The 23,900-nt window shown below is 37.9% G+C and overlaps 1 protein-coding gene across 7 annotated transcripts in view; it reads right to left on the bottom strand.

Moving 5' to 3' along the window:
• Positions 1-23,900, bottom strand: part of CACNB2 (calcium voltage-gated channel auxiliary subunit beta 2) — a 261,693-nt gene that overhangs the window by 11,881 nt on the left and 225,912 nt on the right. For 4 of the 7 annotated variants that reach the window (XM_059818302.1, XM_059818305.1, XM_059818304.1 and 1 more), the window contains 6 exons: positions 22,638-22,771; positions 19,130-19,210; positions 18,756-18,814; positions 15,593-15,702; positions 891-1,042; positions 67-162 (listed from right to left, as the gene is read on the bottom strand). In XM_059818302.1, the coding sequence (XP_059674285.1) occupies positions 67-162; positions 891-1,042; positions 15,593-15,702; positions 18,756-18,814; positions 19,130-19,210; positions 22,638-22,771 (632 nt within the window). Of the gene's footprint in view, positions 1-66; positions 163-890; positions 1,043-15,592; positions 15,703-18,755; positions 18,815-19,129; positions 19,211-21,949; positions 22,024-22,472; positions 22,493-22,637; positions 22,772-23,900 lie in introns of all 7 variants that reach the window. The other 3 variants (XM_059818306.1, XM_009816945.2, XM_059818303.1) reach the window with 2 other exon arrangements.

Consider the following 23,900-nt stretch of genomic DNA (forward strand, 5'->3'; position numbering starts at 1 on the left):
AATTAACCTCGTGCTTGAAAAGAAAGGCACCTTTCAAAGACGAGACATAAATTAATGGTAACTCACAGGAGGACACTGTGCCAGTTTATCAGCTGCCACCATCTGAACATTAAGGTGTTTGGCCTGAGATTTCCCTCGAGATTTTATTAACCTCTGTAAAACCTGTGAAAAATAAGACATTAATAAAAGTGAGCAGGTTTGGACTTGATGTACATATATAACCACTTAAAATGTTTACATATTTAACTGTGCACTTGAGCAGAGCAAATTCTTCATTTGCTGGCTTCAGGAGCATTTCCCATGCTGTTTACATCCAGAACAAGCTAATTTAAATTTACTTCCCAACTTCTCCTTTCCTGTTACGAGCACTAAAAAGTTCCCCTCCTGTTTTCCTCTGCTGCTTCTGGTTTTGTTTGTTTCTAAGTTGAAATTCTTTAATTGCTCTCCTGAGTTCTCTTCCCATAATTCGTTCTTCTCTTTCAAACACCTCTTCACAAGGTCTGTACAGGTTTTTTCACAGAATGAAAGAGTATATTACCAGGAGATGTTAAAGTTTACCAATCAGTCTGATATTCATTATGTGAAAATCTTTCTTTCATTTCTGTATTATTTTGATTTAATAAACTGTTAGCATTACTTATGTGATTGATACTAAAAGCGCAATCCCAATTTAAAAAAACATTGGAGCTACAGCATCTTTTCCAAAATGGGTTTTGGTAACACCAGAGCTAAGATATTTTTTTGATTAATAATATTTCACCATCCAAAGGGAAGCAATAACAATATATAGCTCTGAATTCTAGTGAGGACACGTGATTATCAGCATTTAGGACCAAAAAAAGGAAAAAAAACAAAGACTGGAACAGTACGAATATCAGTAAAATATTTACCTTAGGAGAAGAAATCTTTACGTATACTATAATGGGAGCCAGAGAGGTTTTGCTTAGTTGAGCTGGGTGGTTAATGGTATCAGCATCAAGCACTACCAACTGCAGTGTCCTTGCTAATTCAAAAATCCGTTCAATTTCACTTTGAACTTCAGCTGCAGATAAGTAGAAAATTAGAGTTATGAAAATATTAAAGGGCGATTAGTTTTAAGAAATGTAAAAATTTGGTAGACTGGTGTGTTGCTCCTCCTCAGGTTGGCAGAAGTTGTTAGCCGTGCACGTCCCTGGCACACTAGGGAAATGAATGCAACATTCACGAGAGCATTTTGCCCCCGGTTTGTTGCCCTTGCTGGCAGCGCTGCCTGCCTCTCTCACCTCCACTGCTTCCTGCAATCCCAGCCTGGAGAGATACTTTCTTACAAGACCCCTGTCCTTGCTGCATCACATGGTAATCTTACTATGCCATTAATTTCCTACATGTAAATAATTTCAGCTCAGACTTTAATCTTAGGTAGTAATCAATCTACTCAAACTGGAGTGCCTGAGATGGGCATTAATACATACTGAGGTGTCTATATTAGCAGAAGCTCCTGTTTTCCCATTTACTTCAACTTATCAAAGCTCTGGAAAACGGAGTTTCCTTCATATATTGGCCTCAGTATGGTACCATATAAAAAAATTGATTACTATGTGTAAAACACTTTTTTAAAAAAAATAATTCCATAATCCTAATAATGCTATGCTATCCTCCTCACAATCCCAGGAGTTCTGGAAAGATGATTTCCCCAGAAAAAATCATCTTGTCTTCTGGTAACTCATGTTCCCCGCAGCTCAGCACCCTGCCTGATGGGCAGTAGTTTCCAGGGCAAACCTCTCCAAGACAGATGGACTGCGTCCTCTTTCACAAGTGATGTAGAAACTGTCTTCACTCCCAAATGAAAAAACCCTAAATCTTACAATAGCAAAATCATCTTCGAAATGGAATCGCATTTTCCTGCTCAAATCTTGCTATAGGCTGACTTCACAGAGAAATTACAGAAGTTGGGTGATTTGTGCAAGTCTATAAAGAAAGTTATAGAGCCAGACAAAATTGTAATTCATACAGGTTTCCCTTCAAAGGTTGTGCACAGCCCATGAACCAAAACCAGATTAGATATCTAGCCCATTCAAAGTAAATATTAGAAGACAACCAACAGAAACTTAAATGTCAACACAAGGTACCAAAACATTAGAGAGCTTCTTGAAATTACGTTGTCAGCATTTTATCTATTCTGCTGGCACAAGCATTACGTTTCCTATCTGATTTGACTAGAGAGAGTTTACTACAGCAAATGGTCTCTTTCAAGAGATTGATTTTTATTATATTACAATAGCAACTGAATAAACTAGGTACCATGATAAGGTTGCAAAATTTCCAAGAGAGCAAAGCATGCCAGCTAGTCTCCATTTAGCTCACAAAGTCTTTCAGTTCAAAATCAATAGGTGATTACTACGATCGTTTTATAAATGAAGTAACATCTTAAATGGCCATCAGAAAATCTCCACATGATGCTCTCTATTGGAGGAGGTTGACATTGTTTTGGATCTATTAGAGATCACCTCCATCTGTTTGTAGTTATCTCCAATTTTGGCTGAGTACATGCCAATCAGTCTTTTACAGCAGGGAACACTGTGAGATGTGCATGGCGTGCTGGTATGGAAAGCATTGGTGCGTGCTTTCCTGGTTGTCGATAAAGCACTGCGGGCCAGCTGCTGTCTGAATTAGGACCACATTTTTGAAGACAGAACTTCTGATGGTCCTTGGCACATTCACGATTACATTTTCTCCAACTTTGTTACATAGAGATACTGTTGGAATGACTGACTACCATTGTCTCACTGAATTAGTAGAAGATAGTCAATAGTCTATCCCTAATTTAAGTCCAAATGACAACTAGAATAAACATATCAGAGATAATTCGTCATAATGTTCTGATGATGAGTTTGGATTGCTTTCCTGCAATTTCAAACCAGGCTCAACACTTCAGTCAGTATAACAGTATCAGCTAATGTATCATTTTAAGACCGTTCTAGACTGCTAAAAACCCTTGTTCAGGACAATTTATAACCAGCAAAATCTGTCTTTTTGCCAGTGTATCGTAATTTTGTCTGGAGAAGCAGTATTTGCTACACCGCTGGAAGCACTTTTCTGCCAGTATAGAGTACCTCTCTGTGAACTTAGATTTCCTGCTATACTTTTTGAAACAACCCATTGTCAGGGCAGAGTATGCCTCAGGGTATCTTCTGTTGTGAAACAGGGCAATAATTTCAGGTAACTATGGTTCTATGAACCAATAGTTTCCACCTGAGTCCAAAGATGGAGAGATATATTTTCCATTAATTAAAAAGTATTTCAGTATTTATTTTTCTTAACTTGGGTATAGGAGAAAAGTTCAAGGAACTACACTGCATGGTTGATGAACTAATATGTTGTGCCTCTACCTCTCCAATCAAGAATGGATAGAAAAAATGCCACAGAGATTGCCAAAGGGGTCCTGATCTCCTGTCCCTTAGAGTCCTTCTTCAGCTTCTGGTAAAGCTTGCATTTTGCTTGAAATCTTCCTTGTATTCTAACTTTTTACTACACATAAAATTGTTGCAATTACTTAAATAATAGTAGCTTCTCTTATTCCACGACAAAGGCTCTATCTACTGCTGCAGCTTTGGTTTTCATCTTTATTTAGCAACATTTCTCAAAAAACCAAATTCTATACCTGTAAAGATTCTTCCCCAACAAGACACTCAAGACAAATTTTCTTTCTGACTTTTGACCAAAGTAAGAAAAGAACCCTAAATGTCATGTGGGGATGGTAACACAAATGTCACTGGTAGTTAAAATAGGGAGCTGAGAACAATGACAGTGTGGTATCTTCAAAGCAGCACAGTAATAGCTTAGCAATCTTCCCACCTCCATGAATATCATCTATTTATAATAATGTCCCTTCTGATGTACTGCAGAGGCATAACAGCGAGCCTATAACAGTTACCTCCAATAGATTAAATTTGCCAATCATAATGAGAGGCATAAACATAATTAGATCTACTTTGACAATCATCATAAAATGCTGGCAGCACAGCTACAACACTCAAAACCAGAAACATGCTATCAATTTTTAAAGTGACCCTTACAACCTATTTGATATGGCCTCTTTGGTAATCAGAAAGGGAACATATTTTAAATGACAGGAGACTCAACTATTTATTCCATACAGTAGGGGATCAGCTCTAAGAAACAAGAAGTACACATCTCCCAGGCAACTTTAAATATTGCACATTTAAACTTACTCCCATGTATTAATTCTAAATTTGTAAACTATTACTTGGACTGCAACAGCCACAGAGACAAAGGATTCTCTTTTTCTAAACTGAGCTCCTGATATTACAGAAGTATAGCATGAAAAGAACATACCTATGTCAATGCCTGTCATACAAAACCAATTAGCAACACCTTGCACAAATGGCTTTCAAATAATTTTATAAATTAAGGAGAACAGACATCAGTAGCCATAATTTTTCTTACGCTAATTCTTTTATACAAGCACACTTACTTCAAAATAATTACTCACTAAATGCCATTAACATAATTAAAGAAATGAGAAGTTTAAGGCAGCCTCAGGAATTCCAAAACAAAGGCAGAAGAAACAAATGTGCTATATATCCCCTGTGCCTTAAAAGCACATAGAAAGTATTGCACCAAAAAACCAGCTGAGAAATAGATAAAGATCATATCTGAAATCCAAGAGAATGCAAGAAGAAAAACAAAAAGGAAGTGATGACTATTTAGTTGTGCCCACACATCTCTTGATTAAGAAGTAAATCATGAGCTTGACTGACAGAATTCAAATTTTAAATTTTAATTTGTGAGCACATGTGTGTATACACATGCTTTTATTGTGGGCAAAATCACCAAAGTGTCCACATTAGGTATTGCACTAACCAGAATGCAGGTACTTGGCCACAGCAGGTTACCGCAGACTACATTAGATGCTTGTGCTCGCTGTATACAAAGTGGAGAGACCAAGATGCTACTGAGGGTGATCCAGAAAGCTACATGGTGTGTGAGCAGTCCGGATCAAGCCAGTAATAAACCCCATAAGTAAGTACTTGGCCTCTTTCTTCTCATCTTGTCCTTTTGTCCCCTCAAGCACCAAGGTTGCTCTGGGTAGGCAGGGAACTAATAGCGGGGTCATGCTGGACAGGGGACAGCTGACTCCATCCCTTCCCCAGCCAGAGACGTTCAGCCTCATGGTCTCCAGGCAGTGCTGGGTGTCCCACCCCACTCTGGTGGCAATGCTGGGGAGCAGAAGCCTCTGTGCCTCCCCTCCAGCGTACCCAGCTAAGAAGGAAAAAGTCTTGGAGGGGACCATAAGCAAGTAAGAGGGGATAAATGCTCTAGCTTAGTCCTCAGGCAATGGGCCAGAAGATACCTGGATTACAAGTGTTTTAATCAAATTTCTAACATAAATGTAGTTTTGTGAATATACTTACATTTCCCTGGTCTCAACCAAATCCCTTAGCCACTAGCTTGTTACATAAGAAGGGGAGGGTGGGGGTGGGAGGATGACAATATTTTCCAGGGAAAGTGGCTGCATGTGTTACTCATGCCTAACAGATGGGGCTCCTGTGAGGGATAAGGCAGAAAGGAGAGGAGCATGTCTGCTGCTCTGCCTGGCGCTCATGTCTGGGCTCCACCGAAGGGGAGCTGTGGGGTGAGGTGCTGCAGGAAAACAGGGTTTTCCTCTTTCTGCCTGCTGCGGCTCAGTTTAGACAGAATTCAGATGGCCTTGAATGCACACACACGTCCAAGTGGTATTTACAGATACAATGCGATGTTTGGAAACCTCAGCATAACCAAGATCTATTTATAATGGACTAACATCTCCTGAAATGCAAAACTATAATTATGTGAAAATATAAAACAGATAGTGTCATTTAGAAATACTAAATAGCACATGAAAATGTCTACTTCCTTCCCTATTTCTCTGGGCTAGCAAAACAATAGCATTCATGGAATGATGCTTCTTATGCCAGCTTTAAACTGGAAGTAAATTTTAACAGCCTACAAACAGAAGAGCTTGAAATGAGCGGATTGCAGCACAAACATGAGTGGATGAGCACTGCACAGGGTAGAGCTGCACTGAGACGACTGCGCCAGGTAGAACTGCAGCCGCTCCAGAAGGTGCTGTGCAGCAGCATAGCCCTGCATCCATCATTAAGCTCCCCCACACTCTGTTAGCGAGTAATTGGGATAGTAGGACTGGGCAAAGAAGCAGTCTAACATTTATTTTGCCCAGGGGACCAAGCAAATGTCTCTGCATAGTTCATAACGGATATCATCACATCAAGCTGGCACTAACTTGGGTATTTCTGCACCATGCCTCATTACTCAGCACAGTCCTATAGGCTTTTAGAGCTCTGGTCCATACATAGACACCAAGAAAGTATTCCCTAGGTTTGTTGTTTTATTCAGAACAAACATAAATAAAAATGCTCAGCCTTTCTCACAGATACGATGTGGAAACACTCCATCGCTGGCTATTCAACCCCTCCTGCTGATGGTGTGCCACTTGCAAAACATTTGCATGTTCACTGAGTGGGAGAGATACTGACTCTGTAGCCTGATGCTTAGAGTGGGAGGCAAAACATGTGGATTCCAGTTTTTTCTCCAGGAAAAGTTTTGTTATTATGCAAAGTGTGTAAGACTCGGCAGGACGGACTGACAACCGTCATAAAGGTGATCATAGTCCTGTCATGGCGATGGAAATTACGAGTTCATGCCTCTGTTAGCAGAGAACAGAAATGAACCCAGACTTGTCATTCTGGTTGAACAACCCAAACCCTTAGTCTTGGATAAAATGAGGACACAGACACCAACATTTATCAGCTCCGTGAGCCTAGCAGAAAGAAAAAATACTGGATCAATTCAGCCTATAGGTGTGAATAGTTTTAAAGGAAGCAAACTGGATTCTTAAGCAAACAGCTAACTTGCTAAAAATATTTAGTTTACCTATCCAGGTATCTTAGTTATTATACAGGTATCAGTGACCTTAAAAAATTATTATAACACACTGATATATTGCTTTTTCTCTAGCACATATTTTGTTTCAAGATAGTTATAAATCATATGTACTTCAGTGCAGTACCATGACAAAATATACTGACATGTTGCTGAGAGCTATCTCTAATTTACAGAAATCAAGATATTATTTTTTTATCTCCTTATGTCCTTTGGAAGCACTCAGGAAGTTTCATTAAAATACTTTGCTAATACTGCATCAAAAAAGTATTCGTGAGTTAGGTATTGGAAAGTTAGTATCAAACTTCTAACGCAGAACTACCTGGAAAATTAATTAGAGAGACTCTGACCTTAGCTGTTAACAAAAACAAGGCTGGGCCAGCAGGATAAAAGAGCATTTTGAGACATGTGAGGCTGATAAATTAGGACACATTCAGGATCTTCATGCCACTCTTTCCCCATCTGTGTGCAAGAAGATGTGTAGCCACATCCTCACAAAAACCCAAAAGCTCCTGGCTACTATATTACAGCATTCTGGTTCAAGGCAGCTTCAGGTCTAGCAGATTACTTTACCGTATCTGAGGATCTAATGCCTGCAAGTGAGAGTTCTGGACATTTGTCCCAGCTATCTTGAAGATAAATTATAAAGGGACAATCAGAATTTTCCATAATACATTGAACATCTTTTTTCTTCTCTTTGAACTATATTAGATCCTTGAGACTTTGGAATGAAAATACACTCTTGGTCAAATCCCAATTTTGCATTCCTGTTCCATGGCCTCTGTAACTAGGGAAGGATTTTTATGAGGCTTAGATAGCACTCTTTTAAGTTTATTTTTAATTTATAGTCAGGGAAGCATTTATTTGAAACTTATAATATACAACAACGGTCATTAAATTACCAAACACGGAGAATACATAATAACATTATCATATATATATATAATGTGCGTATATATATATAATAATTTGTTACCATAGTTTCAAGCATTCAACTGGCTTTTTACACAGATATCAAGAAAATAAAAATACAAGGCTGAAATTTGCATTGATAATCCACTACTCTTTCTTCAAGCATTTATGTTTCATTTTCAGAAAACAAAACTCTGTGATATCAACCTAATGATGTGAACGGGAGCTCTATACATTTTCTAGAGACAACTTTCTAAAGGTAGGCACTCAACTGCACATGCAAACTGGGTGCATGTGATTCCTGACAGGTTACTGCATATGCACATACAAAGCAAATAAACAGATTCCCAGCCATTTGACTGCAATCGATTTAGCATACTCATGATGACACATTTTACATCAACATTCATATGTCTGTGTTAGAATATGCAGATTAGGTGCACACACCTTAGAAATTTGCAGTAGAAAACCTAATCTTGAGCATTTACTTGTCAATCTCAACTTTATTTTTAGAATTACTTGAAAATAAATACGGAAAACCAGCAAGATTTTCTAAAAGAAATACTTCGCAACACAGTACAGGATTGGCTGGCTCTATCAGTGAGCCAGTTATGAGAAACACACAGTGGTTCTGTGAGGTACAATAAAGCACTGAACACAAAACAGCAGGAGAAGTAATTTGCAAGCTTGTATACATACCCAAAACATCTGGAAAGGGAGAGCGTTAATGAAGCAAAGAATGGAAAAAGCCAAGACAATCAGGTTCTTGTACAAAGCATACAGCATGAGGTAAGGTTATAACAAGTGTAACATACACAGAAACAACAAGAAAAAGGTTTGGGTCCTTTTGACAAAGAAATGCAGCAAAAGCACAGAACTGGTTCAGCAGTTTCTGCAAACGGCATGTCCACGTATAGAAATTTAACTAAGCCAACTGGGACCGATTTTCAGGTGAATGAGATTTAACCATGTTCTACCTTCTTGGAGAGAAAAGTCTTTTCAAGATTACAGATTTCTTCTAGGCTTTTAAAGAAATGAATCAATTGCCCTTCCCTTAAATTTAATTCTAGCATTTCACATATTAAACATATAACAGTATTGACAAGCAAACATCTCTCTTTATATACAAAACAAGCTTTCATGTAGGAGAGAAATAAGACTGTACTGTCCTCCTAAATCTTTATGAGCCAGACACTATTTTAAAAAAATTCTTGGATACATTAATTTTACACTAGAATACTCAGTGAATGATAAATATTCAGTGGTAGCACTGGTTTCTAATGAGTCAAATCCCAAGTCTATTTTAATGGATTCCTTTACAGAAGCAAACTTCCAGTTGATAGGTGTGTGTAGCATTAAGCCCACTGAGACTTCCCTATAATCCTGTAAATCCAGTTACTCAAGCTAATTCCTACTCCTGATTACCACATTGTTTGTCTATGCCTCCTTGAAATTAATTCTGGTTTATCTATTAAACCAGTTCCAAATAACGGCACTCACTGAACTGTTTACTGTGCTATGCACAACTATGAACAATATGGACAATACTGCAAACCTATATTGGGTGATAAGGTAAGAGTTGTTCTCAAAACCAAGTTCATTTATTTCCCAGAAAAAAGTATTTGGTATTAATGTATCAATCACATTACCTTTGTACTATATTAACTTATTGATAGAACAAGGGCCGCTTACTTACTAAAATAATAATTACATACAAATCAAAAATGTATTTTCAGAAGTCTAAGAAATAGCCTTCTCTGCTGCAGTTACAACTGCTGCTCACAAATGTGAGCATAACTGAGGCATAAATCCGTCACTTGACTATCTAGCTGCATGAGGTACGACTACACAAAGGTGGGTGAGTAAAGGAATAGCTTCGCATTGAAACTGCAAAGGGGGAGGCATTTGGATTAACATATAGCGGTTCTGGGGAGCTACATATGCTACAATAAAAAGCTGTTTTTAAATGACACCAGATGTGGAAATAAACACATGGGTCTCAGTCCATGTGCCACTGACTGTTCAAGGAGGAAGGAGACAGACAGCAACTCATCTCACCCATGTCCCTCAGCCATGCAGCCAGGAGATCGCTTCAGAGCAAAACAAAACAAAACAAACCCTGTTTTTCATTAACAAGATCAAATTTTATTGTACTAAATACCATTTTTAAATATCTGGACCAGAACTACGTCACTGTAGATAGTCTGGACAAAAAAAAAAAAAAAAAAGGCACAAATTCAGTGTTTGCTGAAATTCTGTCTTTTTTTTTTTTTGCAGTGATTTGGAGAAAAGGCCTTATTATTCTTATTTTATACAAGGTAGAAAAAGAACCCATTTCCTAGGACCCCTCAGCAGACCTGCAGCAGATACTAGAAAAGAACTAGGGTAACCTGAGTCCTGACTCAATGGTTTATCTATGGCTGAAACTTGTATTAAAAGAGAACACTATTTGGCTGCAAGGCTAATACTAATAAATTAGGAAATACCAAGATAGCTCTCTTAAATCAAACCTTTTGTGGTCTGTATTATAAGACAGCATACTCAGGAACATATAATAAAGTTGTTTCTGTAGGGCTGCTGTCTCAATCAGTGCACAACTCCATACACTGTCAACTGATAAGCAGCTATCATAGAATCACTTACTTTCTCTTCATTGTCAAATATGTGGTTCGTGTCTCATTTAGAGCACATTGTTCTAATCTTTCTCTGAAAACAGAATGAATAAATTATTTATGGTCTATTTTACAGAACTTACTGTGGTGATATTTCACTGATGCAATAAAATGGTTTTTCACTTTGAAACATCCCAGTTAGGCGAGAAGCTGGAATTACTTATATTTTCCAGATAGAAAACTGAATCAAAAAGAATAATCACAAGTTATCGCTAATTTGGGTGTGTTCAACTTCAGAAATGCAGTGCCCGATCCTTCAGAGTAAATACCATAGTAAGAATTACATTCAAACTGGAAAAATGGAAGTCATCCTCCAGGAAATCCTGATTTCTGGGTATTCTTTCTTCCAAAATGGAACGTAACCTTGAAGCATCTTTTAGAAGTCAGTACTAAGAGTCAGGACATTCCTGATGCTCCTCTGTGCTGTCAGTACAGGATATCAGTACTGATCTGAGAGAAGGGAAAAATTCTTTGAACTAGGCTGGGAATGAAAAGAATAGCTCCACAGTTAAGCGTCTGCAAAGAAGAGAGCCTAAAATAAGAGGACTTCCGGGGAATAAGGAGCCATAAGGTTGGTATTTCACAAGGTACCCAGCAGGAGTCCACAAAGTACTGCCTGGTTTCCATCTGCATTTTCCAAATCATTGCATTACCATGCAACATGCTGATTTTGATGACATACATTATTTGACAGGTTCAAAGCCTGAATCTCAGTTTCAGCCACAATACTCAGTACTTCTACAAATCATGCTTGAGGCATGCCGAAAACACTGGAAAAAAAATAGGCATTTTTATAAAGCCTGTAAAGAGCTAGTCCAACACTATATAGGAATTCTGTATCAGAGGCAGCAAAATCTACTATTGCATTGGGCTCTTCAGTTAATTTGGTAAAAAGAGTCTCCCCTTCCACCCCTGAGCACTGCACCTCACCTCTGACGGGTGAGCCGGGACTGCTGGTGGCGGGGTGGGAGGCAGCGTGGAGGGGCCTGGCAGGAAGGGGAGCAAGGGGATGCCCCTTCCCTCTGTGCCTCCGTTCTCCACTGGCACCGACCCTGGCTCCAGGCATGGACAGTCACCATGCCGCAGGCACAGCATGCTCTGCACTACCTTGGCGAGCTTTACAGGGTGCCATCCCTGGCACCGAGCCCTCAGTGGTGCCAAGGGGCTACTTGTTGGCCCTGGGTGAGGTGTGCAGGCTGCTGTGATTCAAAAGAGAGGTTCATGGCACGTCATGCTGCAGTGCTGTAGCTTTTACAGGCTATTGGGTCGTAAGGCAGCAGACTCCCCTCTCCCACTAGGGCTATCCCTTTCTCCAACAGAGAATCAACATCTGCTGAACCAACAGAGATAGACCAGTCCTCAGGATGCTTAAGACTGAAATTCAGATCCCTGTTCCAAACCAGATACAGAAGATGCTTGACTCTGCGTGTCCTACATCCCAAATATGTCTTTTAATTACTGGGGTATGAGCTTCTTGGAGGGTAGAAGATGGGTGATGAGGGAGTTTCCTCTTTATGATCAGGTATTCAAGCCTGGATCCAAGAAGTCTTGCCTGTTAAAACCGATTGATTTACTGCCACAAAAAGTTTTGGTCAAATCACTATTTCCTGTCCTGCTCCCCTCAAATTTAAATTGAAAATGCCCTATTGTGCTTTTAGAGAACTTCGTTTGCCTTCCTGAAGTGTCTTGCCTCATACATTGTACAACTTTCATATCAAGAAAAACAGCAATTCACTGAGCAATTCCAATTCCCCACCATTAGTTTGTACATTTTTCAAAAAAAATTGAGGCAGAGGACTGGTGGAAAAGTAGTCTGCAAACACACAACCAAAGACTGAATCACAGCATACATAACCTAAAGGTACTAAGAAGTTGCACAGTTAACCTTCTTACTATTACTTCTTAACCTTTATTTTGCACAACTTGAGTTCGTAAACCTAATAATATTCTTTTAATAGCATTTTTGTTGACTTGTAGCAAATTCATCACACAAACAGAAAATAAAAATTCCACTATATGGTGTGATATTGCCACTCACCTCTGCTACTTGAGCCAACTAAGTACTCACAGCAGTGGTATGTCATCATCTTTTTTGTGAACCACTGCTAGAAGAGGCTACCTACCAGCAGGCTACAACGATATTTTCTGATTCTGACTCTATTTCTACTTTGACGTACACCGCAGGCAAACACGGGAACAGGCTGTAACACTCCTTGTATTTTCTTTCTTTTGTCCTTGCACAAGGGTTTTCCCATCGCCTTACAAAAGCAGTTCCCTTTTCTGACTCCAGGTTGTTTTATCCTATCTCAGTTTTACTCCCAACCCACTGCTACCACATCGTTTCCCTCCCTGACTTCCTTCCTGGCTGGTTTTTGTCCTCCCATGGTTTACGCTATGTCTGGAGCACAGACCCTGGAGGTACTTCACCAGTGGGTTCAACTATCCAAGCTCCTACTCCATAACTCCAACCTTTCCCATAACAGATTTTCACTACTTGCCTTTCTCCCTTAGCCCAGGCACCTGCTCCTCCAACTGAACATCTTTAAAGTAAATAACTTTTTATGCCATACTCCATGCTGCACAGCAAAGTAAGGCTTGAAAGCTGAAAGATGAGCTCCTTCCCGCTTTAGTTCTGTTTGGCTGCCCTGATCCAATCTGCTGGGGGCAGGTTCTGCTCAGCATCATTGCTGGACCTTGCCTAGGGAGAGCTGAGTCTTTAAGCAATTCAGATGCAAAGCTTGGCATGTGTTAACGGCAGCTTCTAATAATTTGGTACTCTTATTATTTTAATTAAAAAATTAAGTTTTCTCATTATTGTCATAAAAAATGCCCAGAAACATGTAACTGAAATAGTGTTCAATTCAGTATGAATTTCAAAACCCTGCTAGATTATTAGAAGTATGGGAGTATTACCGCTTCTGAAAGAAAAGTTTTTTAGAATATTTTAACATAGGTAAAATTAATTTTTGCCCTAACTTCATTGTTAAAATGACCTAGTTGCTCTAACTAGTATTTCCCAAGATGATTCAAAATGATTTTATGAATCAGTTAATATTTAGAACAATTATAAGCAACTGAAAACCTGATATGCAGCAGGAAATCTTAGGTAATGATAACAGGCCTGTTACAAAAACTAGAGAGATGTATCTATCTAGCCACATATTTACATATATACATACTCACTGTCATCTTTTGGGTGTCTGCAACTGAGGTTCTGTCAGAACTTCCATTTTAAATACCTCTATCAAAAAAATAGTTTGACCCCAAAAAAAGATGTTGAAGTTCTTAAGTGTAAGGTTGCTGTGAAATAAAGGTGTACACAAATGGGCTGCATTTGGTTTTTTAGATTTTTTTCCCCATATAGATTTTTGTTGTAGCTGTTTTACATATATGAAAATATTTTAGCATGAGGAATAGACGATATGCTTTTACTGCTGCATATATTTGTGCAATATTGCACAAAATTGCACATGCTTTGATGTTGAGGTTGGGAAATTAATCCCCATGGTACTGTTTGTTCCATGAGTGGGTGATCTCCATCTTTATTACCAATTTTCAGCAGTATTCAAAACAAGTGACACTTTATCTTTTCATTAGATTATTAAATAGACTTTGGTGACAGGACGGAAATTCACACAGAAGAATATTCTTGTGTGTAAAGATATTCATTATGTTGTTACAGTACCTTACATTTTGATATTTGAAAACACTTAAATTAAGACATACTTGGAAGTTACCACAGTACTTGCAAGTAAAGATTCACAGCCTCCACATAGCTGAAAGCAAGGGTTTTAAGAAGGAAATTTTCAAGAAAGGAAAGTCAAACTTTTTAAGGCAGAGAAGCTCATTCTAAGAAGGACAGCTATATTATGCAAATGTTAAATACTCAAAGTACAGGTGTACTCAGAAATTTTGTTCTAAAACTGATAAAGAACCCCTTTAGTAGGATGAATAAGAGTCTTTTCCTGTTCCACAAATTTTACAAGATTTCAAGATACAATGCTGTGTTCAGGGGAAACCAAGCTCTCTAAAAGGCTTCTAAGAGAAATCTGCAGCCTTGTAAAGACAGAGACCTGGCTGGATCATCCACCTGCGATCTAGGACGTTCGAGTTCAAGTTCCTCCTTTTTTGTGTTTGAGCAGGGACTTGAACTTGGGTGTCCCGTATCTCAGCTGAGTGCCCTAACACGAGTACGTAGACTGCTGGTGGGATTCATCTCAGTTACCTCCAGGTGCCCCTACACAGGGAATGAGTCAGCTGCGGCAGTGTAGTCTCGGATGTAATACACCTTGTGCTAAAGGAAAAGCTGAGGTCAGTCCACATGAGCTGAGACTCTAAAGTGACCACCTTTTTCTGTTTACTCTAAGGACACCTTGGGATGACAAGCTCCAGTGTAGCCACCTATACTGTAGATGGTGACATTTAGTTATATCTTCCCAGCTAAGCTTGTTTTTCTTTCTGGCTAATAAATGTTTAATTACTTATACAACTGGACAAGCTTCAGTACAAAAAGACTCATGTAAGATGACAGATATGTATGCTATGAACCTAGCTATAAAGTTTTTTAAAAACATCTCCCTTTTTCCATCCTTCATTTTTTTATACCAACCTCAGCATTAGTTTAAACTGATATTACATTCAGAAAATGTGTACTTCAGTAATTTTTTTTAGGTCTAATATCAGTAGCTATCACTACTTGTAATCGTATAAAAGGTAATGCATAATATCAATAACATCCATATAATTTCAGGTATTCTGAAACCATCACTTCTATTTAACCAGAAGAACAACTCTTCAGATTTTATTTACCTTATGGATGGCTACTTCTCCCCACTGAGGCAAAGAGCAAAACATGAAAACTGAACATAAGCAGGATAAACCAAAATCAGCACTATATGAAGTTTATCTGGTAGTGATTTTAAAATGATTTCTAGTGCCAGGATTTCTGAATTATGGGAATCGTGACTTTATCACAGCAGAGAGAAGGCTATTTTTAGCTTACAGATACGAATTGAGGTAGTATACTTTACAGCCAATTTGTAGATAGCATCATTATAGGTACTTACCTAAGCTTGATCTTGTGTTAGATCGCTCTATTATCGCATGCTTACTGGGATTGTTTAATACTGAGCGTTTGGCAAGCGAGATGTCTGCTGTGACTCGTGTAATTGATATACTGCAAAAATAAAATACAGTAAAATAGAATAGAATGTTATTTATCTTGCAAGGACGTGGGGAGAAAGAGAGACTAGTTTAACACTAGAAGATGGCTAAGACTACAGGAAAACAAGTTCTGCTCAGCACACAGTCTGCTTTGCACAATGTGAACAGAGAAGAAACTTTATCTAACTAATACTGTTACAAGAACTATTGATAAGACATCCCCCTTTCTGCACAGTACCGAAATGCAGTATGACCACCGACTACAAAGCTACACGTGTCTGGGGAGAGGGGAGGCAGGAGGAGGTCAGAGACGTGCTGCAGAAGATGGGACTTCCCTGGGGGCTCCAGGCCTGATGTGGCTAGACTTTGCATCAGTATCCCCAGTATGAATAGCCTGGCTTCTCCTTTCCCTAATTTCGATTATTTGTTGGAAGGTACTGAAAGACAATCTGGCTGACTTTAACCATATATATGTAAGACATACAGGGACATGCAGAGTTAACAGGTAAATGTAAGGCTTAGCAGGGAAACTAATACAGCCATATAACTCCTATTTTTATTTTTCAGTTTACTAGCATACGTTTTTTAACAAAGTGCAAGAGTTACCTATAATTTTCCAGAAAGATACAGCAATATGCTGGCCACCCAAAAATGGGGACTCCAACACAGAGAAGCAAGCAAATGAAAACTCTGGGCTGAGTATCTGGCAGGCTCAGCTTTGTGTTTATGAGAAAAGATGAGCCAAAAAAGAAGTGGTTACTTCCAGTTGTTTGCACTGACCTGCTACATAACCTTCTGCATATTCTTCTTCCTAGGAAAACAGTTAACTCAGTTTGTTTTGCTTTACAGGGTCAAAATGCACCCTTTGGATAAATTCCCTTTCAAACTCGCTGGTCTAATGAGGTTTAGGGGGTCACATTTTTCCAGTGCTGAGAGTTAAATCAGACTGATGATATTCCCTTGTTCTTCCTTACATGATTTTACTTGCAATTTAAAAGGAGGAAATGGATTTGCTAAGAACAGGGAGGGCTCCTCTCTAGCAAGCACAGTCAGATGCTGTTCATCTGAAATGTAACCAAACAGGTCATTTCCCAATGAGGTCAACATGTGTATGTGTTTATCTAAAATCCTACAAAGTGTAACAAAGCCAGAAGTTAATACAGAAAAACAGAATTATTTGCACAATACTGATTAGTAACATCATTTTGGAAATTTAGGCATGATTTAACTTAAGCTAAAAACATAACCAAAGATTGTGATTTCTGGCATAGTTCCTCACAGACAATGCCATTAGTCTTAAAATGAAATCCAACATGTAATTTGGGGTACTCATTAGTTTTCTATATTTGCTAATTGATGAACACTACAAACTTTTACAGCTTTTTGTTGGTTTTTTGTTTTTTGGGTTTTTTTTTCCCTTTCCTGGCAGTCTTCCTTCCTACATGCAATAGAATATATTTTTTCCCTTTTTCAAATGCAATTATTTTTCTTTTTTAAGATCTTTTAACATCTTTTTAAGGTCATTTTAATGTAACACCAGGAAGACAAAGTCTGCTCTCAAAACAAAGGGTACGTATGTTCATACAGTGAAACAATTGCAATGAAAGTCAGGACAACTTGACAGCAGAGTACCAGTGAAAGCAGTAGCATGAATCTAAGAACCTCCTGTACAAATTCACTGAGGACCTTGAGTATAAATCCATATTGCTAATGAAGTTTGGGATGCTTCAAATCTGCTACTATAGATATCAATTGTATTGAGAGTATTTGTGGATTCACCCTGCCACAATTGGATCTGCAAATGAAAATTAGATATGGTCTCAAATACTTTAAGACATGAAGATGCAACAACTTTTTTCTGCTTGCAACACTCACTACTTTGTTAACTTCCAATTCTGAAGGTACATATCTAAGATTTGACAACCCTGACTAATATAAAGAGGGACTACTAAATGGTTAGGTCTCAAAATCATCATTCTGACTGAGAAAATCCAATAGCTTAAACCAAAAGACTGGTCTTCTAAAGAGCTGAAGCTATTGACAGAAAACCTCAAGCTCCCTCTTGAAAGTTTGACAGCACTTGACAGATAGAATAGTGTTATTGCTCTGCCCACTTCCAAGCTAAATAGAACATTCGTTGAAGTTACAGATATTATAACAAGACCTTCCTGTTTTCTCCATTTGCCCCCCAAATGTCATATAGCACGTATTAATCTGTGTCCTGGACCAGTAGCAATAAAATCACATGTTGGGAATCCACCTGATGTCTCTGGTCCATGGGTCCGTGATGTCTGAATTACAGAACATGCCACTGCTTTTAGAGACAGATTATCATTTGACATTTGTACTACAGTAATGCCTGGAGGCTCAAATACAGATCAGATTGGACCTTGCTGAGTCCACTGTGAGGGACAGGCTGTAACAGCACTCAAAACCCAGCAAAATGCAGCCTGTCTGCTACCAAGGGTGACCACATTTCAGCAAGGTGGGGGACTGACACCCCTCCCCAGGAGACCTTTTGAGACTTCCCATTATAAAGTCCAGCACTACTGTCAAACCTATCTCTCCGCTTGAGGGATCAAGAGTTTGACAATCATACACATTAGATAGTCTGAATCTTGTATCACTCTTTCAAAGTTAGATGCCACTGTAAGCAGCTAGAGCTGAGGTGGAACGGTGGCCCTCATCAGCTTGTAGAGAACCCAGGAAGCATTGATGAGATATCACTTAAAAAATACTTAAACAAAGGATTATTTTTTTTTTTAATAGTACACATTTATTAAATCTGTAGATAAATATCTAGCAATCTGGAGTATGAATGTCAGTCATGAACAAGAAGACATCCTTTTTTCCACTGTCAACAAATATAAGGTCCTGAATACTTCCCACTGCTATACAGCCTTGGTGTGCTCTGCTAAGGAAGCACTATAGTCCACTGAACAAGGAATTAGCCACCATTCCTAATTTTCTACACATATTTTGGCAAGAATGTAATTATTTCTTAAAAACCTGGTAGTACCTAAACAGGACCTGAACTCAAGTAGATTTGCATTGCGAAGTACTTACCGCCCTTCGAATCTATGTTTTAAAAAATCAAATAATGCTTTTTGCATCATATCTGTTACCTAGAAGCAAACAAACAACAGAATAATAATCAAATAGGAATCTCATAATACTTGATGCTAGTAGTAATATGTAATAAAGGTGATAGTAAATCTTGTATCTGAACAATATGATTGGAGTGTAAGTAATTTATTCTTAATCTGAACTCTGGTACGAAATAAGATACATGTAAGCAGGTATCTGGTAGAAGTAAAAACTGTCTATATTTTTGTCTGTGATATAAACTATGTTATTCAGCTTAACTACCTTTCAACATTCAAATACAAATGAAGCACAATATTTTTGGCAAAATAAAACAATTCACAACGATCACTTACCTCATATCCCTTCAGAGAAGGCCCCACTAAAACTACTGGTCGCATAGAAGGCACTACATCATAGGGAGGGATGTGCTCTGTCTGCAAAACAGAAAAAGCTTTCAGCATCGCAGCACCTAGAGAAAGTGTTACACTTTACTTACAATATTAGGAACTCTGAATTTCCAGTGGTGTCACCAATACAGGAATCATGGATTCATTAACTTTTTCCGAAAACTGGTAGTACAAGATAAGGACATAACAAGTTCAGGGATTTCTTTTCAAAAAGCTTTTCTTTGACTTTCGGTTTTCTTGCTGTTTCATATTTGCTCTGGATAGCTACGAAACTGTTATTCTGGAGATACTCACATGTCCCACTCCGTAATTCCTAACTGGTTAATTGAAAAGGTTATTTCCAACTGTTAATGATTTGAAATGACTGACTCCAGAGCTGTGACATCTGTTTCCCACCAAAATTTTACGTAGGCAAATTATGAAGGAGAAAAATAAAACAAAAAGGGAGGGGAAAAGCATAACACATCTCTTTTTATGTTCAGATCTGCCCACTGCTTGACAAAACATTGTGACACCACTGCAGATTCCCATTGGAGCACTCATAGTCTGACTTCCACATTTGCATCCGCAATTGACTTGCAAATGAAATCAAAATAATGACTGATCAAGTTATTATTTCTAGAAAATTTTCATAAACAGAGCTTGGGACAGCAATCCTTCCACTTTGGGAAGTTCCCGTCACCACCCAAGAATGGGTTCTTACTTCTTACATCTACTTACTGATGTATTGTGCACAATTTATAAAAAGTATTTTAAAATACAAAGCTAAAAAGATTGCCTGCTTCCAAAGATTGCAAAACTTTTCATATCGTTATCAAAATAAAATATAAACAAATTAAACTTTTTTTTTCTTTAATAAATGGCTATTCAATATATATAACCAAGAATGAGTCTTACTAGAAAGAGTTTTTTGTTTGTAAGGGAGGGTTTGGTTTATCTTTGTGTTGGGGAAAAAAAGATTGAAATTCAAACCCAGGAACGTGTGGGTGATATGGAAAAAGGTATGCCAGATCTATTTTTCAAATGCCTACACAGTACAAATACATCAGTCAAGATCTCAGAATACAGTCATTGTTCATTGTTTCAGTATTCAACGTATCCCAAGGTGTTTCACAATAACATTAAAATAAGTATATACATTCTGAAACACAAAAACACAAAGACAGACATTAATGCAATGACAGCACAAAATGCTACACGAGCAGCAATCTAAAGCAGTCTAAAACATGGAAAACACTTTTGTGAATGTTTTTCAATGTAATTGATCTTATTTTTTGCTACCTGTAGCTTCACCAGATAATTAGTAACATAAGAGTGAATACTAGTGCCCAAGGCATCATAAGCATGTGAAATTAATTTATTTCACACAGTGCAGAATCTGACTCAACACATTTCAAAGCAAAACCCTGCAATTATGCTGTGCCAGTACCAAAATGCAGCCCTCCACTGTTCTTGTTAATATTACTAATAATCTGTTAAGCATTTTAGAGACAGATCCTAAGAAAAATTCATTACAGATGTGTAAGTGCTTATAGCATGAGTGTCCTGATGCAACAGATCTTTGTCTTAATGTGGCTGACTCAACCGAAGGTATTCAGGCTACAAGTTAACCAGCTGTTTGAAAATTAGGGGAAGCACAGAAATTACCTTATTTGATGGAATATGGGGTAGTTTTAAAATCTGTTCTGTCAAAACAGGCATTTTTTTTTTCTCTAATATTTACAGCTTGAAGTAAGGAAGCTGTCAGCAGAAAATTGAGTAAAAGTTATCTAGTGGAAACACTAAAGTTCTTTAATTTAGCATTAGAGAATCTAATATTTCCTGAGACTGGCACTGAGCTATACAGCTTTCACTTGCAGATTCAAGTTCAAATATGAACTCAGAATAAAAACTAGCATAGTTTTGACCGTATGGCTTTTGCTCAGTGGTTTGACTATGCATGATTAGTTTGGGATGCCCATCCAGTATTTACTGCAAATGTCAGTATTACAAAACCCACTTTAACCAGTAATGATTCTGATACGGAAGAAAAGAGGCACCATAGAATGAAGAGAGAGATGGGACTAGCCACCATCCAGGTCCAAGATGGTTCATATAAAAGCTGCATCTTTGAAAGATGCTTAGGTGGATAGCATCCAATATATGTCAACATGTATTATTCTTCCTTAGCATTTATACTTGGTTATAAATATGATTAAATTACTGAGAAGCAAGAAACTGCTGTTGACTTCCATAGTGGGCTGTGAATGACACCGTACTTAACAGACCCTACTGAAGCAAATACTGGTGACTTTGGAAATGAGAACCATCCAATATTTTTTAAAAGAGTTCAAAAAGAAAAGAGAGAGAGAGAAAAAGTTTTATTTACTAAACATGCGAGCATCCACAGCAATGGCAACAGCGTCACTCGGCACTGTTTGTAAGCACTATAACAGTCTGGTTTTACTTGTCGATTTAAGTGAGTGAAATGAATAAGAGCTACGAAGACTAAGATTTAAAAACAAACAAGTAGAAATGTGGTATTTCACTGCATAGTTTGGCTGCTGCGTAATGTCTTGACAACTTTTTCCAGCAAAGATCCTAAAAACGTATTGCAGTTTGCTGTAACAGGATGCCAATTGCATAATTCTGTAGTTACCTGGGTTATCTATGGAGAGACATTGTCTCTCCTGGGAATGACCAGTACCATTTCCAACAGCTGAGATACTAAGAAAGTCTGACTGATGGATGGCAAGAACATTTGGCTGTTAATTTATACATGACAACAGGAAAAACTAAAAGTAAAGCATCAAACAAGTCTGCATTTTTCCACTGATCTTGTTCACCTACAGATTTTGCACCTAATGAATTAGAAGTTTAAATACTGACTAAATTAAAAATACAACTGTTTTTAATATTTATTTTCTAAGTATAATCTGAGTATTTGATTAGATTCCAATAATGATTTCAATAGACTGAGTTATAAGGAAAAAAACCTTGAGAAAGATAGAGATAGAAAGAGTAAGCATGCACTGGAGAGGTGCATTACATGGATTTGTTAGAAATAAATTTCTCAAACTTTTAGAAGGCCTTCTAAGTGTGCCCCGTTATTCCATCAAAAAGGATAAGTACTGTAGCAGAGTATCATGGATGCACTGAACTTGGGACTGTTTGTTTTCTTGTACTGAATCCACTAAAAGCTCAATACATTTCTTCCTTAATTCTAGAATAGTTGCATTGTTAATCTGGGGTAATAATGCTAATGATGCCAGTGGCAGGATAAACACAGGTAACGTCAGTATAAACTTACCGATTTCTGCTTCTGCTTAGCTACAGCAGCATGGAAAAGAAACAAAGAACAACAAAGCATGCATATTATTGGCTTGTCAAAGGACGCAGACAGTTAACAGGACTAGAAATGTGACGCAGTGCAGGTGAGCAGGTGGACAGATGGGAGCTTGGAAGTCGGTGTTACCTTCTTAAAGAAGGGCATTCTTTTCTCTTTGGAGTGGGGTGATGTTACACTGTTTGCACTGGGTTTGGGGGAGCGATGGTTTGCTGGAATATCATTTTCTTCTGCATCTAAGCCAGTGGCATCTATGTCTATAGCTATATACAGACAAACAATTCAGAATTATCAGATGACAGGGAAAGTAAAGATAGGTTAAAAAGGAAATAACAGATAAAGAAAATAAAACTGTCCAGAGTACTAAATAAATAAATAAAAATTAGAAAATCAACCATGAGTACAAAACACAATAAAACAAAGGGAAAAATTTAAAGGTGCAGTACATTAGGATTAGAAGACGGAAGGCAATTTGTAACAGCTACTATAACATTTTCCTCTGATCCCCTTTTACATAGCTACATCAGATATACACAGAATTACTCCTACAAAACAGAGCAATGGCCAAGTTCTTTCTTGTTACACCAGTGTAAATCCAAACTCGTTCACTGGAATAAATAAGACGTCCACCAACGTAAACAACAGAACTCGGCACACAACATTTGAATTATTTTATAGCAATGAACACTAATTCAAAATGGGTATCATCAACTGAAATTTGAAATTTCACTAGCATGTCTATAGGAAATTAAGAAACAGAAGAAAAATCACTTTTGAAGACAAAATCAGCCCGATACTGGCACAATAATATCTACATTTATCTTAGGGGGACTACAGTTGGCATTTTTAACCATTTTAACTAAAAATGCACAGTAGTCATAAGATGATACATTTATTAGAAATAATAAAAACAGACCTACTAATAGTGAAAACTAAAAAGAATGGGTAGCAGATGAGAGGAAATTGATCCGAGCTTGTCTCGGAGACCTGGATCCTGTTGTAAAGAGTGAGGATGTAGGCAGGGCAAATGGAAGTGGATACAATAAACCACTGCTGTTCAACCTTTACCCCCAAAGAATACACAGCACACAACGCTTATACCATACAAATAAAATATTTACCCTCTTTAGCAAGTAAATAACAACAGTTTAAGCAAAAATCATCATGTACTCAGAAATAAACACATTTTCAAAATGCAAGGACATATTATCCTGAATGCTGAGTCCAACAGATACCTGCTAACTACATCCAAAACCAAACCAAACAAAAAAAAAGCACTTTCTTGTTCACAGTGCTCAATCCTGATCTTAAGTAATGTATTAAATTTGTCTTCAGAAAGCAAGTACATACACAAAAGTGATCCACAAACATGCTGTACAACATCACCCTTGT

Source organism: Gavia stellata, chromosome 6 (genome assembly GCF_030936135.1).
Source record: "Gavia stellata isolate bGavSte3 chromosome 6, bGavSte3.hap2, whole genome shotgun sequence".
Lineage (NCBI taxonomy): Eukaryota > Metazoa > Chordata > Aves > Gaviiformes > Gaviidae > Gavia > Gavia stellata.